Consider the following 21,302-nt stretch of genomic DNA (forward strand, 5'->3'; position numbering starts at 1 on the left):
TGGGAAACGGAGAGTCATCTTTCCTTCTTCTCCGCCTCCTTATGCCTATACGGCGAAAAGCATCAAGCTATTTCTTTTGATAGATGAATTATTGCCATTGAGGTGTTTAAAGCTCAAGCTTGAGCAAGTGTTCATCTTCACACCTTTTATAATTTTATAACAGAATATCTACAGTATAATATTTTTACAGGCATTATTTATACTTATTAGTTATACTGTTTGTTCCGATGAGAACATGAGAGTGAAAGTTGTATCTGAAAATCGAAAATCGTCGTTATTCATTATAGAGCCATGAGCCTAGTGATACGATGAGAAAAGAAAATCTATCTAATAATGTTAAAAACATATTTTTAACAAAGGTGTCGATGAAGATATGTCGGTTTTCTTGTGTTGATATATTGATACCATTCCCATGGTACATACCTATATATGTATAACAATGTATTGAAATTGATAAAAAAGAGACAGAGACATTGTAGAGAAATGAAGATTAAAATACGAGTTTGAGTCCGTTATAGCGCAGTGGCACAGTGTCTGACTGTAAGCTTGACGGTTGTCGGTTTAGTTTCCACTCTGGGATTTTTTTTTCATTTTCTCGCTCTGATAACAAAATGAAAGAAGGAAATGAGGATGAGTTGACAGAGTGTCTTAACTCTAGGTTCTAGCGGTATAAGGCATGAAATTGCAATATATACTCATATGTATAATACAAATCATAAATTAATTAAGCTATATTCATAAGCTAAGCTTTATTAGTTAGTTTCTATTATGATGGTAAATGCTTTTAAGTAAGGAAATTAACATATACTTGTTAACTATTTTCACATTTATCACAACCAATAATATAGGAATTTCTTATATATTCTATAAAAATTATAGAAAGAAATGATAAAACGAATTTGAAACAGCTTTACTTTCCTCCCGCATAGCAGGGTAGTCCATAGCAGGGTAGGATAAGACACTTCATTCCCCACTTTTCGCCCGATTTTGCAGATATTAAGTGGGGGAACTCAACTTTATCCTTTATCCAGACCATGAATATAAAAATAATTAAAATATGATAATTATTTCTTGAAGTGAGAATCGAACTCACAGTCATTGTGTTTACAGTGAGACTCTTGTCACGCTCTTGGCACGGCGGTGGTACTGTAAATATTTAATTTCCTCAAATGGGCATCAAACCCACAACCAGTCGCGTTTACAGTCAGACTATGTGCCGCACCACGAGTTATATGCATTTAAAATAAACCCACATACCACTAGTATTGGTAACACCATAGACTTAAATTGGAGCTTCACTTTCCATCAATAGTTTAGCATTAAAAGGCAATAAGATTTGCGGTCACGATCTATAGGTCATACGACAATGCCGTGATATGTATTCCTGTGGAAGTAGGTACTCGTGCCTGAAGGTGGGGAGAAAGACTTGGGTGGTATTTAGGAGAAATTTTGTATTGATGTAATATTGATTTTATTGTTTTGTTGTTAGATTTTTGTTGACTGTTTGTTTTGTTTATTTGTAATTATATCACAGTGATATTGATTTATAGAAAATACCAAGGTAGTGGGTTCGATTTTAATTAGGTATATAATTTTAGAAGCATTAAATATAAAAGCGGCTTCACGTTTTTCACACATAACAACCTGCCTATCGGCAGAGAAAAACGATCGTTGTGTTTTGATTCGTATCTTAGTTGGATATTTAACGTAGTTATATAATTTATTCTATATTCTATACTATTAATTATAATAGCTTGGAGAGTGTCTTTACACTCTCGCTTTTGCTCGCCACCGCGTGCTACAGAGTTTCTCGGGTTCCTAGTGTAACTAATTCAAAAATATATGACAACGATTTTTCTTTAATTTTTGTTTTACAATAAAATATACTACCGTTAAAATACTTCTGTTCCCCATCTTCCGCTGTGTCTTCCGAGTGGCGGAACTTAACGCCGCGATTTGCCTCAATACATATGTAATATCACAGTTATTCTATAATATTTTTTGATAAAATCTTAACGAACGAGCGTCGTTAAAATTATTAAGATGAAATTTTAGCATGCTGTTACATATAGAGGTAACAAAAAATAGAAAGTATCGCACGTTTACACAAATTCACGGTGAATGAACAAATCATAGAACAGTGATTTGAGTAAAGTTAATATTTTTTACCTTTACGCTGTATCCCGCACATAGCATTGTAGGCAGACGGGATAGGCAGAGGGAACTAGGGAACCTAATATAAAGAAATGCTGTCATTAAAGCACTTCCGTTCTCCACTTTCCGTTGTTCATTCCGCAATTCTGAGAGCATTCCATTTTGAGTGGCGGAACTCAACGGCGCTTTAATTAATTTTATTATATTCGTATATACATAAAAATTGTATCTATAGGTACTCATTTCTTCTCAACGACGACGAAAATATATCATATTTTTTTCTTGTAAACGTGACGTAGTGACGAACGGTGGCGTGGTGTGGGTTCAAATCCTAGTACGTTTCCAAAAAAAAAAATCAATTATCCTTTAGTATTAGTTATTCCAATTTTATTACAGAGGCAAGTCACAGATATAAGTTAGTACGTATAATAAAATAACGAACTTCTATTTACCTGACTGTTCTTAGGACGTATAAAATTCAACCGTACGAAATGAACATAATAATTATTATATAAAAATCATTCGAGTCGGAGAAATTACATATGACAAGCCTTATGTTAATTGTTATTGCAGTATCCGTGTTATTTTAACATAGTTTATTGATATATTCAGTATATTATTTCGTTTTAAACTTTATGTATTTATGTAGCCGTCGGGGCGCAGCGGCACGAGAGCGTGACTGCAACGCGACGGTTGTGGGTTCGATCCCCACTCGAGGAAGAGAAATATTTATTTATGTTTATATTTCCGTTTCTTCCTCTGGTGCCGAGGCAAAGCGCGGCGTTGTGTTCTGCCAGAAAGTGTTTTGAATTTGGCAGAAAGTGGGGAATGGAGTGTCTTAACACTAGGTTCCCTTTGCCTACCCTGCTGTGTGCGGTATACAGCGTGATGCTGAATGTATTTATAAGTATAAATCATTCAATTATATCTCATATTTGAACATTAATTGAATTTGAGTAGGCAAAGTTTGGTAAAAAATATACTTAGGGACTATTTACAGTAATTTGAGGCCGTGGCGCAGTGGCACAAGCGTGACACGCGTTAGGTTGTGGGTTTGATTCCCACTCGAGGAAATAAAATATTTAATGTTTTCATTTCTTAGCTCTGGTGTCGAGGCAAAGCACGGTATCGAGTTCCGCCAGTCAACACGCAATGCTTACAGATTTCGGCGGGTCGACTCACTTCCTCGAGTGGGAATCGAACCCATAAGTCGCGTTTACAGTTACACTTTGTAACCCTATGGTATGACTGGTGTCAAACATAGACTATAATAACACGAAACTTAAAGCCTGTAAGAATTATGATAAATTTATATTTTTTCGTAATTTCATTATTTATTTAAAAACTAACCTCTTACTAGAATAATGACCTCTTACTAAGGAAAATAAAGAAATTCTACCTAATACTCAGTAATTTAGTTTATTACAGAAAATCTTCACAATGACGTCGAACAATGGCCTAAAATTAGCTAATTTATGGGATACTCACATACTTACAGCATTGTAAACTTGTAAATTAACTTTCTTTGTAAAATTACATTTTACTTTCAAGATTATAGATTCACTAGGGACTTGACCTCTCGTGGACAAAGAATTAAATTGAAAGATTTCCTTTGTTTTTTATTCCTATTTAATATTTTGAATAATTAAAATAATTAATTTTAAGAAAGTATGAAAGTTTGCTTATAATAATTTATTTAATAAAATTTCGTTGATTTTGTCACCTGTGTTTTAATTACATACTTAAATACCTGGAAATTTACTTAATATTTTTATTTACTTTATTTAGACCTAAGTGGATAAAATTTTGTCGTAAGTACTCTCTCTTAGTGTACTTAGGACCGCGATTTGCTTTACCAGGATAAGTCCGAGGACTGAATCGATCATCATCCCGTATACTCCCGGACAGTTGGCAAATACACCATGTTCCAAGAATATTTTATCAATAATACTGCTTATTAAATTTTATGTTTCAAATAACAGCAAGTTATTATTTTATGACCAAAGCCAAAAATATTTATGTTACGTCAGACTGTAAATCCAGGCCATGTGTGATTCCTACTCGGAATTTTTTTTTTTTTCTTTTTTCTGCTCTTGTAATAAGACAAAGCGAAACGTTGTAACCCAGTGAAATGTTTAAAAACTAGGTCTCATCTAGGCAGTTGAGACCTAGTGGTAGACATAAAATAGGTATCTTGCTTTATGCGAAATAAAGAATGCAGCTACAAAATACAAGAAAAAAAAACTAACAAAATTTATCAATTGTATATTACTATAAATTACAAATTTCCTATAAAAATTCAAATCGTAGGCATCACGACAAGTCTTTTATTCGAAGACTTTGAGTCCCACCACAAAAATATAAAAATTTCGAGGAACGGGAATCTAGTGGCTAACTCTAGCATCATTGGCATTGTATTGTTTTTATGGAAAAGATAAGCCGAACGACTCCATGTAACACCAAAGGTCCTTCAGGTGCGTTGCCGTCGTTTAAAGTGGAGACAGACGTTCCTCCTAGTGTCTCTCTCAATGCCGGTGTCAACCGGAACCAGGTATTATCTAATACAAAACGTAGTAGTGAAAAACCACGCCGTACATTATGAAAGAAAGCCTTTTAAAGCAATGTTTCTTCTTGACGTTTTTACTATTTAAAATGAGTAGGCGCTTTACTTTTTTTTTTCTACAATTTACACTTTATAAATGTGCCTTGATATTTTTTTTACACAATTGCTTAAGTTTAATTACATTGTTATTTACCTATATGTTTATAGTTTATATCAAATCCCGCTATGTTAACATTTGTATACGTTTTATAAGAAAGTGTTTGAGGAATGAATTCTGGAGGCATTGCGTGTTGAGTGGCAGAACTCAACGCCGCACTTTGCCTCGACACCACAGCGAAGAAATTGAAATACAAACATTAATAAATATTTCACTTCCTCGAGTGGGGATCGAACCCACAACCGTCGCGTTACAGTCACTGTTGTGCCGCTGCGCCACGACGGAATCTACCTAAGTGCAAATTTTCTTTAAATAAAATAGGTAATATGTAAACATATTATTTCAGAAAGATAAGTTTAGTAGGTAACTTTTCGATCGAAAGTGTACATTACAAAAATAAGAAATTTTGTTTTGATTTCAAATTTAAACAGACTGTAAATATTTTGGATAATTAAATCAAAACATTACTCAAAAATTAAACTATTAATTACATATAATGAGTACAGTCTAGTCTAGCTTCATCATTCGTTAGAAAACATTGCTTGTTGAACATTAGAATAAAATTAAAAGTATCGTTCTTTATATTTTTGTTCTGATTTTTTAAATGTTTGATACATACTCGGCGTCTATTTTATCTCAGCTTCACGCTATGTCCCGCAAGTAGCAGGACAGGCAGAAAAGGCCTAGTGCTCAAACACTCCGCTTTACCCTTTTCGCTGGCACAAAGTGGAGAACGGAGTGTCATAACACTAGGTTTCCTCTGCCTACCCTGCTGTGTGCGGGATATAGTGTGAAGCTTTATTTTGATTTAGTACTTTTATGCCACCACATAAAAATATTCTCATAATTAGTTACTTAAATAACAGTTCAAATACTTAACTATATATTTTATAGTTATGCAACTGCCTCGATATAGGCAACGAGAGTTAAAGAATAACCTTTTTTATTAAGTTAAGTTTAGTTCCTAAGTTTTCTAAGCTTATTTACATAATAAGCTTAGAAAACTTAGGAATGGAATGTCTCTACATTATACATGATTAAAGCTTATTTATTGATCACTATTAATAAACAAAATCCCAATTATTGCATCATTCCATTAAATTGTAACTTTTTCATTTCCTCTTTATATTATTTTAATATATTTTTTTATATAAATAAAATTATAATATAACCCAATATACCATAAAAGCGATGAATCGAAAGTAAAAATTAAGAAAATGAAAGTTCGGTCTCGTTCCGTGGACATGTCGTGAGGATGAGTCTTAAAAATTTAAGTATATGGTTTAGTAGTGCTTATACAGCCCGATACGATAAATCGTGTTGTTAATATTTTAATTAATTATGTAAAAAAATTGTTTAAGTCAAATTTATAAGAGAAACGTAAAATCAACACATCTTGATTACTAATTGTTATTTGTAAGTGCACTTACTAAAAACAGTTTTATGATCGTTTTCCAAAAATAGTGCTCCAAAAATTTATTTTAATCATTACTACGAGCGATGGTTAGCGAGCGAAGCAAATAAGAGGCTAATGTAGTTAGTTATCAAGATACCCAAGCGTGTCTAGTCAAGGACATAAGGCTAAAAATATGCAATGTGTATTTTAATAATTATCTTCAGCTACTCTTGAAACCATCACAACTTATTTTACCAATATGAAATTTTGCACATTTATTAAAACGAGCTATATTTGGACGAGCTAGATTTATTTTCAATCATATTGTTCAAAATATTATTGATTGATATTGATATAGGTATAAGCGTTTAAAAATCTGTATTATTGTGACTGACTAACTCACTCTTTAAAAACCTTCTAAAAAGCCTAGAATTTTGATACTTAGTATCAAGGTTGACTATACTTTGCTTTTATTAACCTTATATAAATAACCTATAATCTAAATAACCAAAATTTTGTAAAACAACATTTCTTTATGTTTTATTTTAACCAAAATTAACAAATAAATGTTTGAATATTAGAAATAAGACATTCTTTTTCACTTTACTGAAATATGACATATCGAATTTTGGATTCTTGTTGAAATGACGGTGAGTGTTGAGTAGCATATCTACCAAAACAAAGAAATATGTTAATTACTAAAAATAAATTTAATATAATAAATCTGCCGATTTAATCCTCATTAATTATGTTGGCAGTCAGGCGCTGTCCAAGACTAAATAAAAAAAATAAAAAATCTTATACAAAATCGTATCGCACAGTTAAAGTGCGTGTAACGTTTAAGTAAATCTCCCATATCGACAAACTCGTCTATCGACACTTGTGAGTATGACCAAGCGACCATTGCACTTGGATGGAGGAATTACTCTTATATGACTTTCATAAAAACCATAGTAATATATCACTTGGTATATTATTTGTTTTCATGCATTGCGTAGTTATTATGTAACTAACATTTTCTTGTAAAAAGGAGTTTTTTATTAATATTATTCTGTTTATGTTGTGTACTGGTTGTATTTAATCTGGGACTATTTTAAGTATTTTTAACCGACTTCAGTAATAGGAGGAAGTTATCAATTCAACTGTATTTTTTAATATTTGTTACAGAATTTTTGACTAGGTGAACCGATTTTGATGATTCTTCTTTTATTTGAAAGCAAGTGCACAGAAGTTTTCTCTTATACAGCAAACTTGCTGTATACGAGAAAACTTCTCGAAGAAAGGACTTTGTTTTACTAGAATATTGCTACGAAATGCAGCAAAAACGTAGTACAAAAGCTTGTGTCTTTTGGTAGCGTTGATTTAAAAATTTAAATTTTTCAAAGTATATGAATATATGATATTAACATCAGCTTAATTTCTTCACAAACTTATACATTTAGTTATGTTGACGTTTTTACATTATTTTCATTTTTTGACTATAATCTACGAATAGCATAGCCCAGTTGTAATAATAACAGTACACACTTTCACTGTCTATGACAGAGATCACAGGTTTGAATCCTGTATTGGCAGAATATTTGTATAAACCACATTCTTTGTGTAAAATAATTTACATATTTTACCTGGTTAAATTTTTATTTCGTTATTTACTTTTCTCTGTTATATACATACTTATATTTAAATAATCCGTTAAATATTTTGTTATTATAGTACATTTATGAAGTACTTATGATTATTATTTTTGGTTTCTTAGAGGGCTTCGCACTCTACTTGTTTCTTGCTTCCAACCACAGTTCGTTACGCTCCTTGTAATATTTAAAAAAAACCTTTAAAGTACACACAGATTTTTTAGGCTATTCTTGATTTTTCAAAGTCAAGATATTATATTTTATTATTACTATATTACTGGTATGAAATTGTAAATGATGATAAATCTTTCTTTAGCATTATTTACCATCAAAACGCGTATTTCTGTTTAACACTAGAATTAGATGCAAGGGCGTACATCCCTAGATACGCCCATGGTCAGAGGAATAGATATAAACTATGATGGAAATTGTAGATGACTAGAATCACTCTTTAGCTTCAGTTGAAAAAATATTTAACGGAAGAATAAATATTAATATAATATATGTATTATAATTAATAATTATTTTAATCGCATGCTTCACTAATGTCGATGTAAACTTGAACTTTCTCAATCCGGTACTTTGGCCTAAGACGTAGGTATTTATAGAGCGTAATACAATTACTATATATCTCTATAATATGTGAAAGTGATTTCTATTCATTCATGTATTAGTTATTAAAAAAATATTAGAATTTTAAATGTTTGTATGAATATTAAATAATTATTTATATGTCTGTGTATATAGAGGTCGTAGTGGCGCAATGGTAAAAGCGTGAAGTGACTAAAAGTGTGAGAGTTGTGGCTTCGATTTCCAGTCGCGGTAATGAACACGTAAAATGAACCTTGTAACGCGGCGTTGTGTTCCGCCACTCAACACGCAATGCCTCGAGAGTTTGGTAGAAACGGCAGTATCTTAATTTGAACGGAGTGTCTTTACACTAGGTTCCCAGGTTCACTCTGCCTACCCTGCACTGCAGGGAAGCTAAATAAGATGTATGAAAAGTTCTAACTATGAGACCATAAATCCACAGTGGGATAGGATCGCAAAAACATATTTTTTTTGAAAGTGAGGAACGAAGTGTTTCTTGAAATTAGGCCAGCTTTGCCTTCCTTTTTGACAAAAACAAGAATAAGGAGATATCGAAGAAATATTTACTTTAGAATTTTTATGAAACCAAAATCTTTCTACTTGAATATTTTTCCTTGTTATATTTAAATCTAAAACCGCAGCGCTCTGTGATGCGGTACAATTGTTTATATTTATTTTGTTGTGGTATTGTTGTTTTGTTTCATAATAATAAATACATACATATACTTGCAATTTTTATATTCACCTTATGTTTTATTATGAAATGAAAACTAAACTATGTTTTTTTTCAGTTTTACGTTGTATGAGGCGTACATATAGCAGGATAGGCAGAGGAAAGTGTGAAGACACTCCGTTGGCGGAACTCAACGCCGTGCTTTTATCTTCATATCAAAATGAAGGAATGAAAATATTCATAAATATAATTAAGCGGGGGCACAAGCGTGTGCACTCGGTTCCCCCGACCTCGCCACAATGGTCTCAAACTATGTATATTTAATAGAAATCTAATCCTCAAACTATTATATATATTTATTATAATTAAAAGTGTAGAAGATTATTAATTTTACTATACACAATGAAGCGTCTATTATACTGAAGAAATGACTACATAGTAACTATGCCGCCATATGAACAGGTTTATATACTTTAAGCACCGTAATTCACTGCTCTATCTAAGATAATAAGGATAGTTCTGAAAGTTGTTGCAATGGCATTAAAAATATTTTCTAATATAGAAATGATTATAAAGACAATACACTTAAATAAATCAAGAAATATTTCACGTTAAGTATATGCATCGCCGTTAAACATCTAATCGTATATAAATAATATTTAATTTTAATAATTGCTTAGGCTTTCACCGTTTCCGTCTGACATAACACCGCATTTTTGTCAACGAAACTCCCCAAAATCAACAAACGTCTACAAAGTAAACTAATTTGCATAAAACATTAGGGTCTAAACTGAATCCAATATCTTCTTAACCCAGATGAGAGTTTGTATGGAGTAGATAGATTACTGAGGAGAGGGAGGGGCCAGATAAAACTCTAAGACGGCGGCCGTATAACGCCAAACATAGCTTGACATCTGTCGATGTCAGAAAATTAGAAGCAACTCGCATAATAAAATAATATTAAAAAAAAATGAAGACTATCCTGATCGTACTTTTGGCCCTTGGCGCTTGTATCTCAGCAGAAGAAAGTGACAGATCCGTAGAAACAGCCCTAAATTTCATCAAGGACTGCAAAGGAGATTACATTTTATGTGTTAAGGTCTATAATTTTATTATTAAAGTGAAAGTGATAAGTGAGAATGTAACGTGCTATAGTGTCCGGTCAAGTTACACGCGGGTTTATTGCTGGCTAATTTCATGTAATTTCACTCGCCAGGTGGACTTAAATTACCGGCCGTCATGGAACACCATCGTTTTGCTGTAGAATTCCTTTGAGATTGTACCGACTGCGAAAGTAGGGTTTCCGTTTAAATTATTGTAAATTATATTAAAATTTCTAATTTGTTTTGCAGGAAAAGCTGTTGAGGATTGTCGATAATGTGAGAAGCGCCAGGAATATTGTGATTGCTGAAGGAGTGGTGCTAAAAGGCGAACCTGATGTGAGGTCAGGGAAAAAATTGGACGCACTTCCTGTTGATCCTACAGCAAGAGATGCCGAAGTTAATTACAGACTCCTGGATGGTGTTGTTAGTTTATTTGAAACTCATGCCCTTGAGGTTAAAATGAATCAAGCTGATAAAGAAGAAGTGCAACGATCCCTAGAAGAAGGTACTCTTTAATTTATTTTTATGACATTAGTGGTAAATATTATAAAAAATATAGTGACATTATTCATACTATTTTTTATGAAATAATGAAAAAGCTTATCATATTTTTTTAAGCATTAATAGTCCAAAATTTTTGTATTGTTTTATTAGCTTACAAAAGTACATTACAATCATAAAAACAATATTAAAATATTGATTTTTCTTTCAGGTCGTGGAAAGAAGAAGGGTGGCAGCGGACTTGGAGGCATTATTGGTTTAATAGGAGCCAAAGTTCTTCTTGGAAAACTTTTCATTGTGAAACTGATCGCCCTTAAGGCTTTGGCCACCGCGAAGATCGCTTTAGTTTTAGCCGTTGTTCTATTCGTAGCTTGGTGTTTCAAAGGGGAACATACAAAAACTACTTACGAAGTCGTACCCCATGCTCATCACCATGAGTCTCATCACCCTGTCCATGTTGAACATCTTTCCCATGACGCCGGTCATGGACATGGTTTCTCAGGATACGGTTCCGACTGGAACAAAAACATCGATGATGCCCAAAACTTGGCTTACAGCGCATACTCACCACACTAGAGAATTAAGCCAAATTAATGTGTGTTGTAACCAACTAGTAACCAATGTACAAAGATTATGTTATTTATTTATTTAAATTATTATTATTAATTTATTGCTCAATAAAATATTACTCTTATATGTGCTGTTTCTTTCTAAACCAACGAAAGCAAAATTAATACGAGTGTTCCATGACGTTGAAACATATAGATTAGTTTCTCCGTGAGAAAGCATTTTAACTATTTCGTTACTATATCCGATTATTTTACTATCAAGAAAAGCTATAGAATAACCTACTAATTCATTAAGATAATTATCAAAGGCCTGTTTGAAATCGGGACACAACGGAATGGCCGTTGCTTAGAAAATGGTCAATCTGTAGGCTGTAAAATGATAAACAAGATTTTACTTTTAAGCGAGAGTAGAAGCAATTTATAACGTCCGGTATTTTATTAAATTGATCGACTCTGAATACGTATCAATCATTTAACATGTGTCATTGGACAATGAACGATGCGTTCTAGAGAAAAGTGAAAATCAAAACTATTAAAATGTTAACCGTTTCATTTTTAATAGCGGTATTTAAAAATGTGTGTATTCATATTTCTTGAGCTATTTATTTATAAGTATTGAAACAGATTGCATTTTATTCATGGAGAAAATAAAAAAAAATCTTATTTAACTAAAATAATCTCATTTTTTTTTTGTATGACCCATACACTTCCCAAATTCCACTACTATGAGGAAAAAATATAAATCTATACTATATTCCCCATAAAGAAGAGTAAGCAGAGGCAACATAGTAATAAGACGCTGCTTTCTCTATTTTTTACCCAATTTTCGAAATATTACGTGTTCAGTGGCGAAATACAACTAGCAATCGAACCTATCACCGTCTCCTTTAAGTTTTACGCTTTATGGCTATGCCACGATGGACTCTACAAGATAAACAAGCTCTACTATAATCTTCTAATAACAAATATTATATAGATTCTTGACAAAGTTTCACTCAAATACATAATGACCTTAAACCCTACTATTTCCAATAGCTAATATTATAAGATTCGAACACTCTCTCTTCATTTTATTTATGTATGTTCCACATTTTTTATTAGTCGATTATTAGGCAGTTAGTGAAATCTACATGCCATGCGGGTAACTTAGTTTACAACTTGTTTTTAAGATGAGACGGGCGTAGGAGTTTCTTGACTAGCCTTTTGGTGTCCCAATGTGACTTTGATGGCTTAGCAAGTAGTCGTGGATTCGATTACCATCTAAGAAATTATCATCTATTTTAGAGTGTATTATTGTTTTATGTATTGTCATCATCATATCAGACTTTTGATGCCTTTCATGTATTATACGTAAAAAAAATGTAAGTTTGTTGTTGTTCATAAATGTAAGTCAATGTAAAAATGTAAGTTCTCAGGTTCCCTCTGCTATCATATTTTTTTTGGTGTCACAACACTGTCTAAATTCACAAACATTTGGATAAAATAAAAAACTGGTCCCATCTTCTCCAAATGCAAGGGCAAACTGGTTTAGAGCATAAAAAATCTTTACTTTCTACCATTTCACGTTGTTTTATCCAATGTCATGTATATTGTATAGCGAGGTAATGTGTGATGAGCCTTGACATTGGATTGTATGGCACTAGAACAATAATAACTATGAAATGTTTCAAATAGGCAGAGAAAGAAGCATTTCGCAAGCAAGACTGAGAAATAAAAGAAACTTCTTACATTGAAATATTTCCATTGCAACTTATATCTATCTATATTTATCTTATATTTTAATTTGTCTTCAATAAAATATAAATTTGTACTAAATCTAATTTCTACTAAATTTAGTTTTTTCTGGTGTCAAGGTAAAGAGAGAGTGGAACCGAAGGGTCTTAAAGGTAACGGAGTGTCTTTAGGCTGGGATTCCGGGTTCCCTCTACCCTCCTTCTGTGGGTACAGCGTGAAGCTAAAAAAAGAGAAATATGCCCGATTGCTCGAGCTCCAATTGCATCCTAGAAGTATTTCAATAAATACAAATGCGTTATTGTTCCAAAAAAATATGGCAAATTACCATCAAAATTCTCCTAATTTATTAAATTTCCTATAAAAAGAAGATTAAAAGAAGAGGATAAAATATGAACTTACCTGGAAATCTTCATATTTAGCAGTTTTTGCCCACTATCAATTACTTGTATATTTTTTAGTAATGAAAAAGAAAATACTAAATTTCTTAATAACGAATAACCGTTTGAAAGATAAGATGTTATATTAATGTTGATCTTAAATTGAGACGACATCTGAGGTCGCAGCTTCCGCTGTAACAGATGTTTTGGGTCTTGGGTTTTGGAACGATACGCTTTTATTTTCTTCTATTTAGGTACTGTTAGTAAATGAAAACAGCTTCATACTTTTCCAAAGGAAATCTAATTTTACTACACTCTGTACTCCACTTTCTGCCCAATTATGTAGGATGGTGAATGGTGGAACTCAAGGTTGCACGTCATCAATGAGAGTGGAGAAATGAAAATAATTATTAACTCGACTGTCATTGATACCACATCAAGCGCTTATACACTCAAACCCTGTCCCCTTGCACATGGCCTCATATTGAAATATACTATAATAGTTGTTTTACTTTCATTTTTTTTGCTTCACACAATATAAACCGCTCAAAGCTCTGGCCGCTGTGCCTACACCAGGCAGAAGGAACCTGAGAACCTTCAGATACTTCGTCCTCTTAAGACAATTCCGTTCCCCATGTTACGCAAAATTTTCAAAAAGTCTTCGAATAAAATGAAAACTACATATTTAATTTCCCTGAGTGGGACTCAAACCCACAATCATCACGTTGACAGTCGATTGTGCCACCGCACCGCTACGATGGGCACAAACTAGATAATACTACTTATAAGTACAAAAACACTAATATAAAATATTATGGCTTTAGCTTTATTACTACGCCTCCAAAGAGTTTTTGAAGGTACATAATATAAAGAAAATAGAATTTTAAAAGATTTATAAAAGATATACTTCAGTCATGAAAAATACGATAGTATAAAATAAAGCGCCTGTGATATTTGAATAGTAAATTGAGCAATATGAAAGTATGCAGTGAAAGTAAGTAAGTAAAAGCCTTTCTTCGGCCTTCGTGTAGTTTTGCTCGTATATTTCGTAAGGCAAGGAAATGAGGCCGTCATGGCGCAGCGGTACAAGCGTGCGACTGTAAGCGCAACGGTTGTGTGTTGGATTTCATATCGGCGTTATGAAATATTTTATATTTCATATCCTCGCTCCGGTAACCCTGAATTAATCGCCACACAATACGCAATGACTCGATAAGCCCGCTGGAAGTGGGGAACGGAGTGTCTTAACACTAGGTTCTCTCTGCCTACCCTGCTGTATGCGGGATACAGCGTGAAGCTGATTTGATTTGATTTTTTTTGTTATATATTAATAAATACTTTATATCCTTGCTCTGAAGAAAAAGTACGCGGTAGGGCTCCGCCAATCAATACGTATCTTATGACTCAAAAATTTCGCATATCAGTATCTTAACACTAGGTTTCCTCTGCCTATGCTGGTATATGCGGGTTACAGCGTAAACCTGAGTTTGAATAATGCGTATATTTTTTCCGCAGAGAGCAGAGTAGGAAGAGGCAACCTGGGAACATAATGATAAGACACTCCGTTCCCAATAAGAGACTTCCGTTCCTCACTTACCGCCGAATACTGAAGGAATTACGTGTCAAGTGGCGGAACTCAACGCTGCAATTTGTCAGGTTTTTTTAATATTTATATTCCGTTATCCTTTACATATAGTGACCACCACCGAAAAGGCTGTATTTTTTAGTTTATTTTCCATGTCGCATATATACCAATGTGCATAATAATCAAATATACTCCGTATTTTATGCTAAAATCTAGTTTCATACATAATTCATTTTCACATTATTTATTCTTATTTTTTATTTTGGTAAATAATAGTTCTAACACTTTTTTATTATTTTAGTTTTAGAATGAAGTACATAATCATGTCGATTAATTGTAAAAAATGTACCTATTCATTGTTTTAGTCAATAGTTCCATAGCAAAATTAAAATATAATGTTTTTTTAATATGGGAGTGTGGGTATTTATAAGTGAGGTAAAAAAATAAAATTTCAATTTACATTTGCGTTTTTATTTAATCTATGACTATTAAATTATATGCAAACACATACACTCATATAAATAAGTCACTTGCGATTCGTGATACACGATACAATACAAAATAAGAAAGTAAAAATAAAAATGAACTAATAATAAAACATAAAAAGAGATCATAAAAGGTAACGATATTAAATAAATATTTTTTTAAAATAATAATAAATGAATTATAATAAATATACAAAAATATATATAAGCAATAAAAAATATTAATAAATATTTATAAAAATATAAACAAAATAATTGATCATTTTATAAAATTATAATTATAAAAGATATACATACACATAATAAGTAAATTTAAGTAGTAAAATGTTTAATAATCATATTTTATATAAAAAATAAAAGAATGATAAAAAATAAGTTAAATATCACATAGTAATACATACATTAATGAAATATAATTTTATATCCGTATACATAATAATATATTATAAAAATAACAAAAAAAATCCTTTTCAGTCAAATTAAAGAAAAGAGAGCAACAAATAAAATAAATAAAATGACCGAAAAGAAATGTCGTATCAAAATCGTATCACACATTCACACAAATAAATTAATCATTCAAAAATAAATTAATATTTAACCTTTTATGAATAAATAACTCAATTACTGTTGAGTATAGGCTGAATAAGCTAAATTATTCGCTTCGTTCCTAGAACGGGACCATCCACCTTCCCAGCCAGGGCTTGGATGTACATGTTCTTCATGAGATACCCATCCGTGGTCTTCTTGGGCGTTCTTCTTTGCCAGAAGTGCCTTAATTATGGCTATAACCTTAGCAATAAATGCAATTTTAGCTAAAATGGCTATCTTGAAGACAGAAACGGCGATGATTAAGAGAGAAATGACGACCAGTGCGACAGCTTTGGCTTTTGCTAAGATAGCCAGAGGAATGAGCATCTTCAGTTTCTTCTTGAGCTGCTTCTTCTTTTTGCCGCGGCTTTCGTCAACTATAATGAAATTAATGTTATGAAGAAATTAATGCTAAAACTGATAATATCCTATAATACTCGTATATTCTTATAATTATTGCCAATTGCATATGTTACTGAATGTTACTTTATTTTCTTCATTTAGATACAAATTTAGTAATAATTAAAGATTGTTGGTGTACCATATAAAATGAAAAAAAATATATATTATGCATGTATGAGAATAAAATGATAATTAGTGGGAACTCGTTGAGAAAAAAATATGGGAGAGATTTTTAAAATTCGAAACCAGTATTTTTGACATACTTTACAACCTTTCCACGTCGCATTTCACTCTTATTACCTTACTATAAAAATACTTGAATGAATTACAAATTTACTCTTTTATATATAAAGATTCTTAGTTAAATGTTATATTTTTAGGTTCAAATCCCACATAAGGGAATTTAAAATAAGTATATTATGAACATATCTACATTGATCAGTATCAATTCATAACTTAAGAATATCTAAATATGCAGAAAACGGAGAAATTTGAATTTAAATTCACTAGACACTCTTTTAAAGGCGGTAAATGCACAAATATTTGTATAATGTATATTATTATGATATTTTTGAATTATTTGCAGAAATTTCTTTATTATCATCAGACAACTATAAGCAGTCGTAAAACTTTAAATTATGAGGTAAACGGAGTTACGGTAAATGTGTCTCGAATGGAAACAGGTTTTTTGACTTTCTCATTGATATTTTGATGTAGCTCCTTAAAAGTTGTAAATAATTTATTGAATTCATCAAAAAGTATTAAAAAATAATATTAATAACTGAATGACTATTTTCGTAGTTTACCGAATATTGATAATAATATTTATTTTTAAGTTTATAAATTAGTTATTTAAATATATTATTTTATATTATAACTTACCATCGCCAATAGCTCTAGAACTTTCTTCTTCTTCTTCTTCTCCTCCATTGAAGCTCAGCTCCAAGTCGCTCTTCTGCAGCAGATCACCGGTACTTTCCCATAATCTCTCAGTTAACTGCTTATTTCTAAGTTCTGGTTCAGTAGAAAGAGGTTCATAGCTCCTGCTTTCTTTTGGTACATTGTTGTATAGAGTGACCCCTTCGATGATGTTCAGCTTGCGAACAGTTCCTAATCTTTCAGCCGCTTTGAGTGCGTGTTCCTGAGAAAATAGAATTTTTAATTAAATTATTTTTTGATATAATATGTAGCATGACAAATTGTTTTAAAATACTTTTGTAATTTGTTGCTTAAACCAAATGCTTTAAAATATTATGAGTATTTAGTAGACTTTACAGATTATTAAAAATCATAAAAAAATAATATTGCTACATTTAATCATTTAAATTCTTAGATGAAGAACATAAATTAATAATATTTTCAATAATATTGCAGTGTCAATATTATATTTTATTTTGACTGTCCTCATAATTTTATTTCACTACAGTATTTTTCAACACTCTTTAAACATTATTTTCTCTAAAATTTTACTAGATTTTATATCACTGACAATATCACACTTATATCACAACAATATCATCGTCCACAACGTAAAATCCATGTTATAACACTCTATTTACCTTTAAGCACAAACTCAAATCACTATTCATGCAATTCACAAAATTTCCGACCACCAATTTCATCACTGAATCTTCTTGGGCCACAGGACTGCTGCAGGCCACGGCCACTGCACTCAGAAATATAACGAGGGACCTCATATCTTTTTTTTGGACCACGTACTCAAGCGAAACGAATTCGACTGTGTTGACCGCTTGATTGGTAACAGTATTTTATCTAAATTGCCCCACTCTTATGTTTCCGCGTATTAACATTTTAAAGTAATCGATGCCTTTTAGAGTCACAGAAGATATTATGCCATAGCGAGTGACATAGTTATCCGTTTCATTAATATTAATTTTATAGGATACTCGTAGCGCACGAGTCGTCTTCGTGTTGGTTTTATGCCGATAGTAGCCAATCAATAAAATAATGCTATCAATTCTTTTTCTATACGATATTCTCATGTGAATTATAACTTTTTTTTCTTGTGGCTTTTTTTATCGCAAGTATCATAATATTTAAGTGCAAGATTAGGATTTGATTCTAAAGTTCATTATGATTATGAATAACTGACATAAATCATGTTTAACAGCATTTTTTAATATTACTAACCTAGATATTTATCAATATGGACTATTTATATAAACGAGAAAATAAAAGAAAATAGATACTATTCAATAATTTATTTTTCATAAATTAAATAAATTAGACTGAGGTACTCTTATGGCAACACAAACACACAATAATAAATATTTCACACACACATTCATACTAAAGTAAGTCTAACATCAATGAGCTATTTGGCCGGAGTAGGCCAGGCTTTGTGCATCGTTGACTTTTCTGCTCCAACCTTGAGCTGGTTCGTAAGAGTATCCAGGGTGTTCCTCCGCGTGATGGGGAGAATAGCTGATTGTAGCTCCAGAGGATCCTGAACTATTTTTGGATAGAAGCCGCCTGATTAGGCCAAAGGCATTAATGGCAAAGGCAATCTTGCCAAGGAACACAGCCTTGATGGCTGCGAATGCGATGATACCAAGGAAAAGAGGAATTAGAGCAGCAAGCTTGAGCTTCAAGAGCAGGAGAAGGGGAAGGATCTTCTTGATCTTCTTCTTCTTTTTGCCACGACCTAAAATAAGACGAATTTTAGTTAAGATAATTTCTAATTAAAGCATATAAATAGTTAGTTAAAAATTACTTAGGTTTTACTAAAATAAATTAATTGAAAAATAAAGTACTGTTTTCATTTTTCAGAAAGCCTTTCGAAAACATCATTTGTATTTAAATTGCCTCGTTTAAAGGGCACGCACTTAAAGTGTTGATTTACATCCATTAGGAAGCGGGGGAAAGTCTGCATAGTAAATAAGCGAATTTCTAAATATAGACAATGACTTCAAATATTTACTTTAGTAGATTGAAAGTATAGAAATTACTGTTTGTAATTTACCTTCTTCATCATCTAAGGCCCTAGATTCATTTGAGTCTTCAGACAAGCGCAATTGTAGTACATGGTTGTCTAGAAAATCTCCCACATTGCTGGCTATCCTTTCTTCAATTTGAGATTCTCTGGTCTTCGGGTCCTCAGACAGTTGTTCGTAACTGCGAGATGAACGGGCTGATCCAGTATTGATAAGACTCATGCCCTCGAAGATACTGATATCTTTGGCGAATGCCAATCTGTCGGTGTACTTTAAAGCTTTTTCCTAAAAAATGTTATGAAATATTTAATTTATAATATAAAAAACTAAACATTTATAGAACACCCTATATTCAAAATATAGCATGTAATTTTGTAAAGCGTATATATCGATTATTTATTTAAAACCACTTAATTACTTGTTTATGAAAGTACTCCGTTAAGAACAAGTCTGAAAATGTTATAAATGCTCTGCTATACGTATGATATAATTTACGTAAGTATGTTTTTGTATAATTTACTACTATCTCACTGGCTTGATAAAATTTCGGAAAATAAAAAAAATATTAATTTTTTTTCACGTTAATTAACAGCTATAAGACGGATTCTTGGAAAGACATCCGCTATAGATTATATATCCGCTCCAAGGTTTACGCTTGGAAATTTCGCGTTTTCTTATTTGGCTTATTAGAGTGTCACAACACTATCACAAAAACACTATTCACCTTCAAACATAGTGACGTATCCTTATCAATGCACTCCGACACTGCACCCACTAAATTCTCTTCCAAGCCACGATCCACTGGATTACAATGAACGGCCGCCAAAACGGCAAGTAAACCAAGGTATTTCCACATTTTTACAAACTTTGCTATCACCAGCTGTGGTACTTCAACCGATGCTTGGTTCGTTATGATATCTTTCCAAAAATGTGATGGAATTTATCCTTTGGACCCCCACTACAAAATTGTCAATGTGACGTAAAAAATGTATGAATCGTTTGACGACATACGCTAAATGATGGCATCGTAAGCGTCTTACACAGGGATAAGTGGATAAATAAATATTGGTTGTTAGAAAGCGAAGTTTGTTCGCAACCATGTGTCCACGCACTCTTACGTTGGTGCAAATGAAACGAAAGAAAGAGTGTGATTATTTGAATTTTCATATACACATACTAAACAACATAAAGAGGCCAGTGGTGGCGCAGGCCACAAGCGGGCAACTGTCAACGCGACAGGTTATGGGTTTGATGCACACTGGAAGAAATGAAACATAAAGAAGAAAATATAAGTTGAGTCAATCGTCATGTCGCTAATCAACATGCAAAGCCTCCAGAATTAGGCGGAAAGTGGAAGACCGAAGTATCTTAATGGGAACGGAGTGTCTTAACAATAGGTTCCCAGGTCCTCTCTATCTACCCTACCAAGTATGGCGTACAGTACAGTACAGTTTGAAGGTAAAATAAAATAAACACCATAAATGATTTTCATGCGATATTGTTTCGTACCCGCTACTCTTGAGATACTTGAATGGCTTGCATAACGTACTTTACGTACACAACTTTGGGCCACTTTTATGAATTCAATGTCTTATCTACATCATGCGATTTTGACACCTACGTTACTACTATATGGTATATTTTACCATAAAAAACGATTTAAAATATCTATTTTTTAAATTATTTGAAATTTTAAGAAAAATGACTAGATATTTTTATTAAAATAGATTAAAAAGTGAAATTTTATTGTTCACTCTTGCATGATGCCTGTCTTATTTGATATGTAGCTATTTTTTTAATTCCACGGTTTGAGGTCACGCTTGTCTATGACAAAACCGG

General features: G+C 32.2%; 3 protein-coding genes across 3 annotated transcripts; 1 reads left to right on the forward strand and 2 right to left on the reverse strand.

Annotated features, from left to right (window-relative positions):
• The first annotated feature begins 10,028 nt into the window (after positions 1 to 10,028).
• Positions 10,029 to 11,463, forward strand: LOC146528293 (uncharacterized). The gene is made up of 3 exons (XM_085203273.1): positions 10,029 to 10,264; positions 10,518 to 10,773; positions 10,981 to 11,463. The coding sequence occupies exons 1-3, from the start codon at positions 10,136 to 10,138 to the stop codon at positions 11,343 to 11,345; spliced, it is 750 nt and encodes a 249-aa protein (XP_085059399.1). The 5' UTR covers positions 10,029 to 10,135; the 3' UTR covers positions 11,346 to 11,463.
• A 4,367-nt stretch (positions 11,464 to 15,830) lies between these two features.
• LOC146528294 (uncharacterized) lies at positions 15,831 to 18,242 on the reverse strand. The gene is made up of 3 exons (XM_085203665.1): positions 18,069 to 18,242; positions 17,392 to 17,650; positions 15,831 to 16,484 (listed from the first exon to the last, which is right to left on the reverse strand). The coding sequence occupies exons 1-3, from the start codon at positions 18,204 to 18,206 to the stop codon at positions 16,141 to 16,143; spliced, it is 741 nt and encodes a 246-aa protein (XP_085059791.1). The 5' UTR covers positions 18,207 to 18,242; the 3' UTR covers positions 15,831 to 16,140.
• Positions 18,243 to 18,716: 474 nt separating this feature from the next.
• On the reverse strand, positions 18,717 to 20,511 carry LOC146528295 (uncharacterized). The gene is made up of 3 exons (XM_085203666.1): positions 20,188 to 20,511; positions 19,493 to 19,748; positions 18,717 to 19,174 (listed from the first exon to the last, which is right to left on the reverse strand). Exons 1-3 carry the CDS (start codon positions 20,317 to 20,319, stop codon positions 18,837 to 18,839), a joined length of 726 nt encoding a protein of 241 aa, XP_085059792.1. The 5' UTR covers positions 20,320 to 20,511; the 3' UTR covers positions 18,717 to 18,836.
• Positions 20,512 to 21,302: the final 791 nt, after the last annotated feature.

The sequence above is a fragment of the Heliconius melpomene genome, chromosome 19, assembly GCF_056956725.1.
Source record: "Heliconius melpomene rosina isolate 202511_hmr_F chromosome 19, ASM5695672v1, whole genome shotgun sequence".
In the NCBI taxonomy this organism is placed as follows: domain Eukaryota; kingdom Metazoa; phylum Arthropoda; class Insecta; order Lepidoptera; family Nymphalidae; genus Heliconius; species Heliconius melpomene.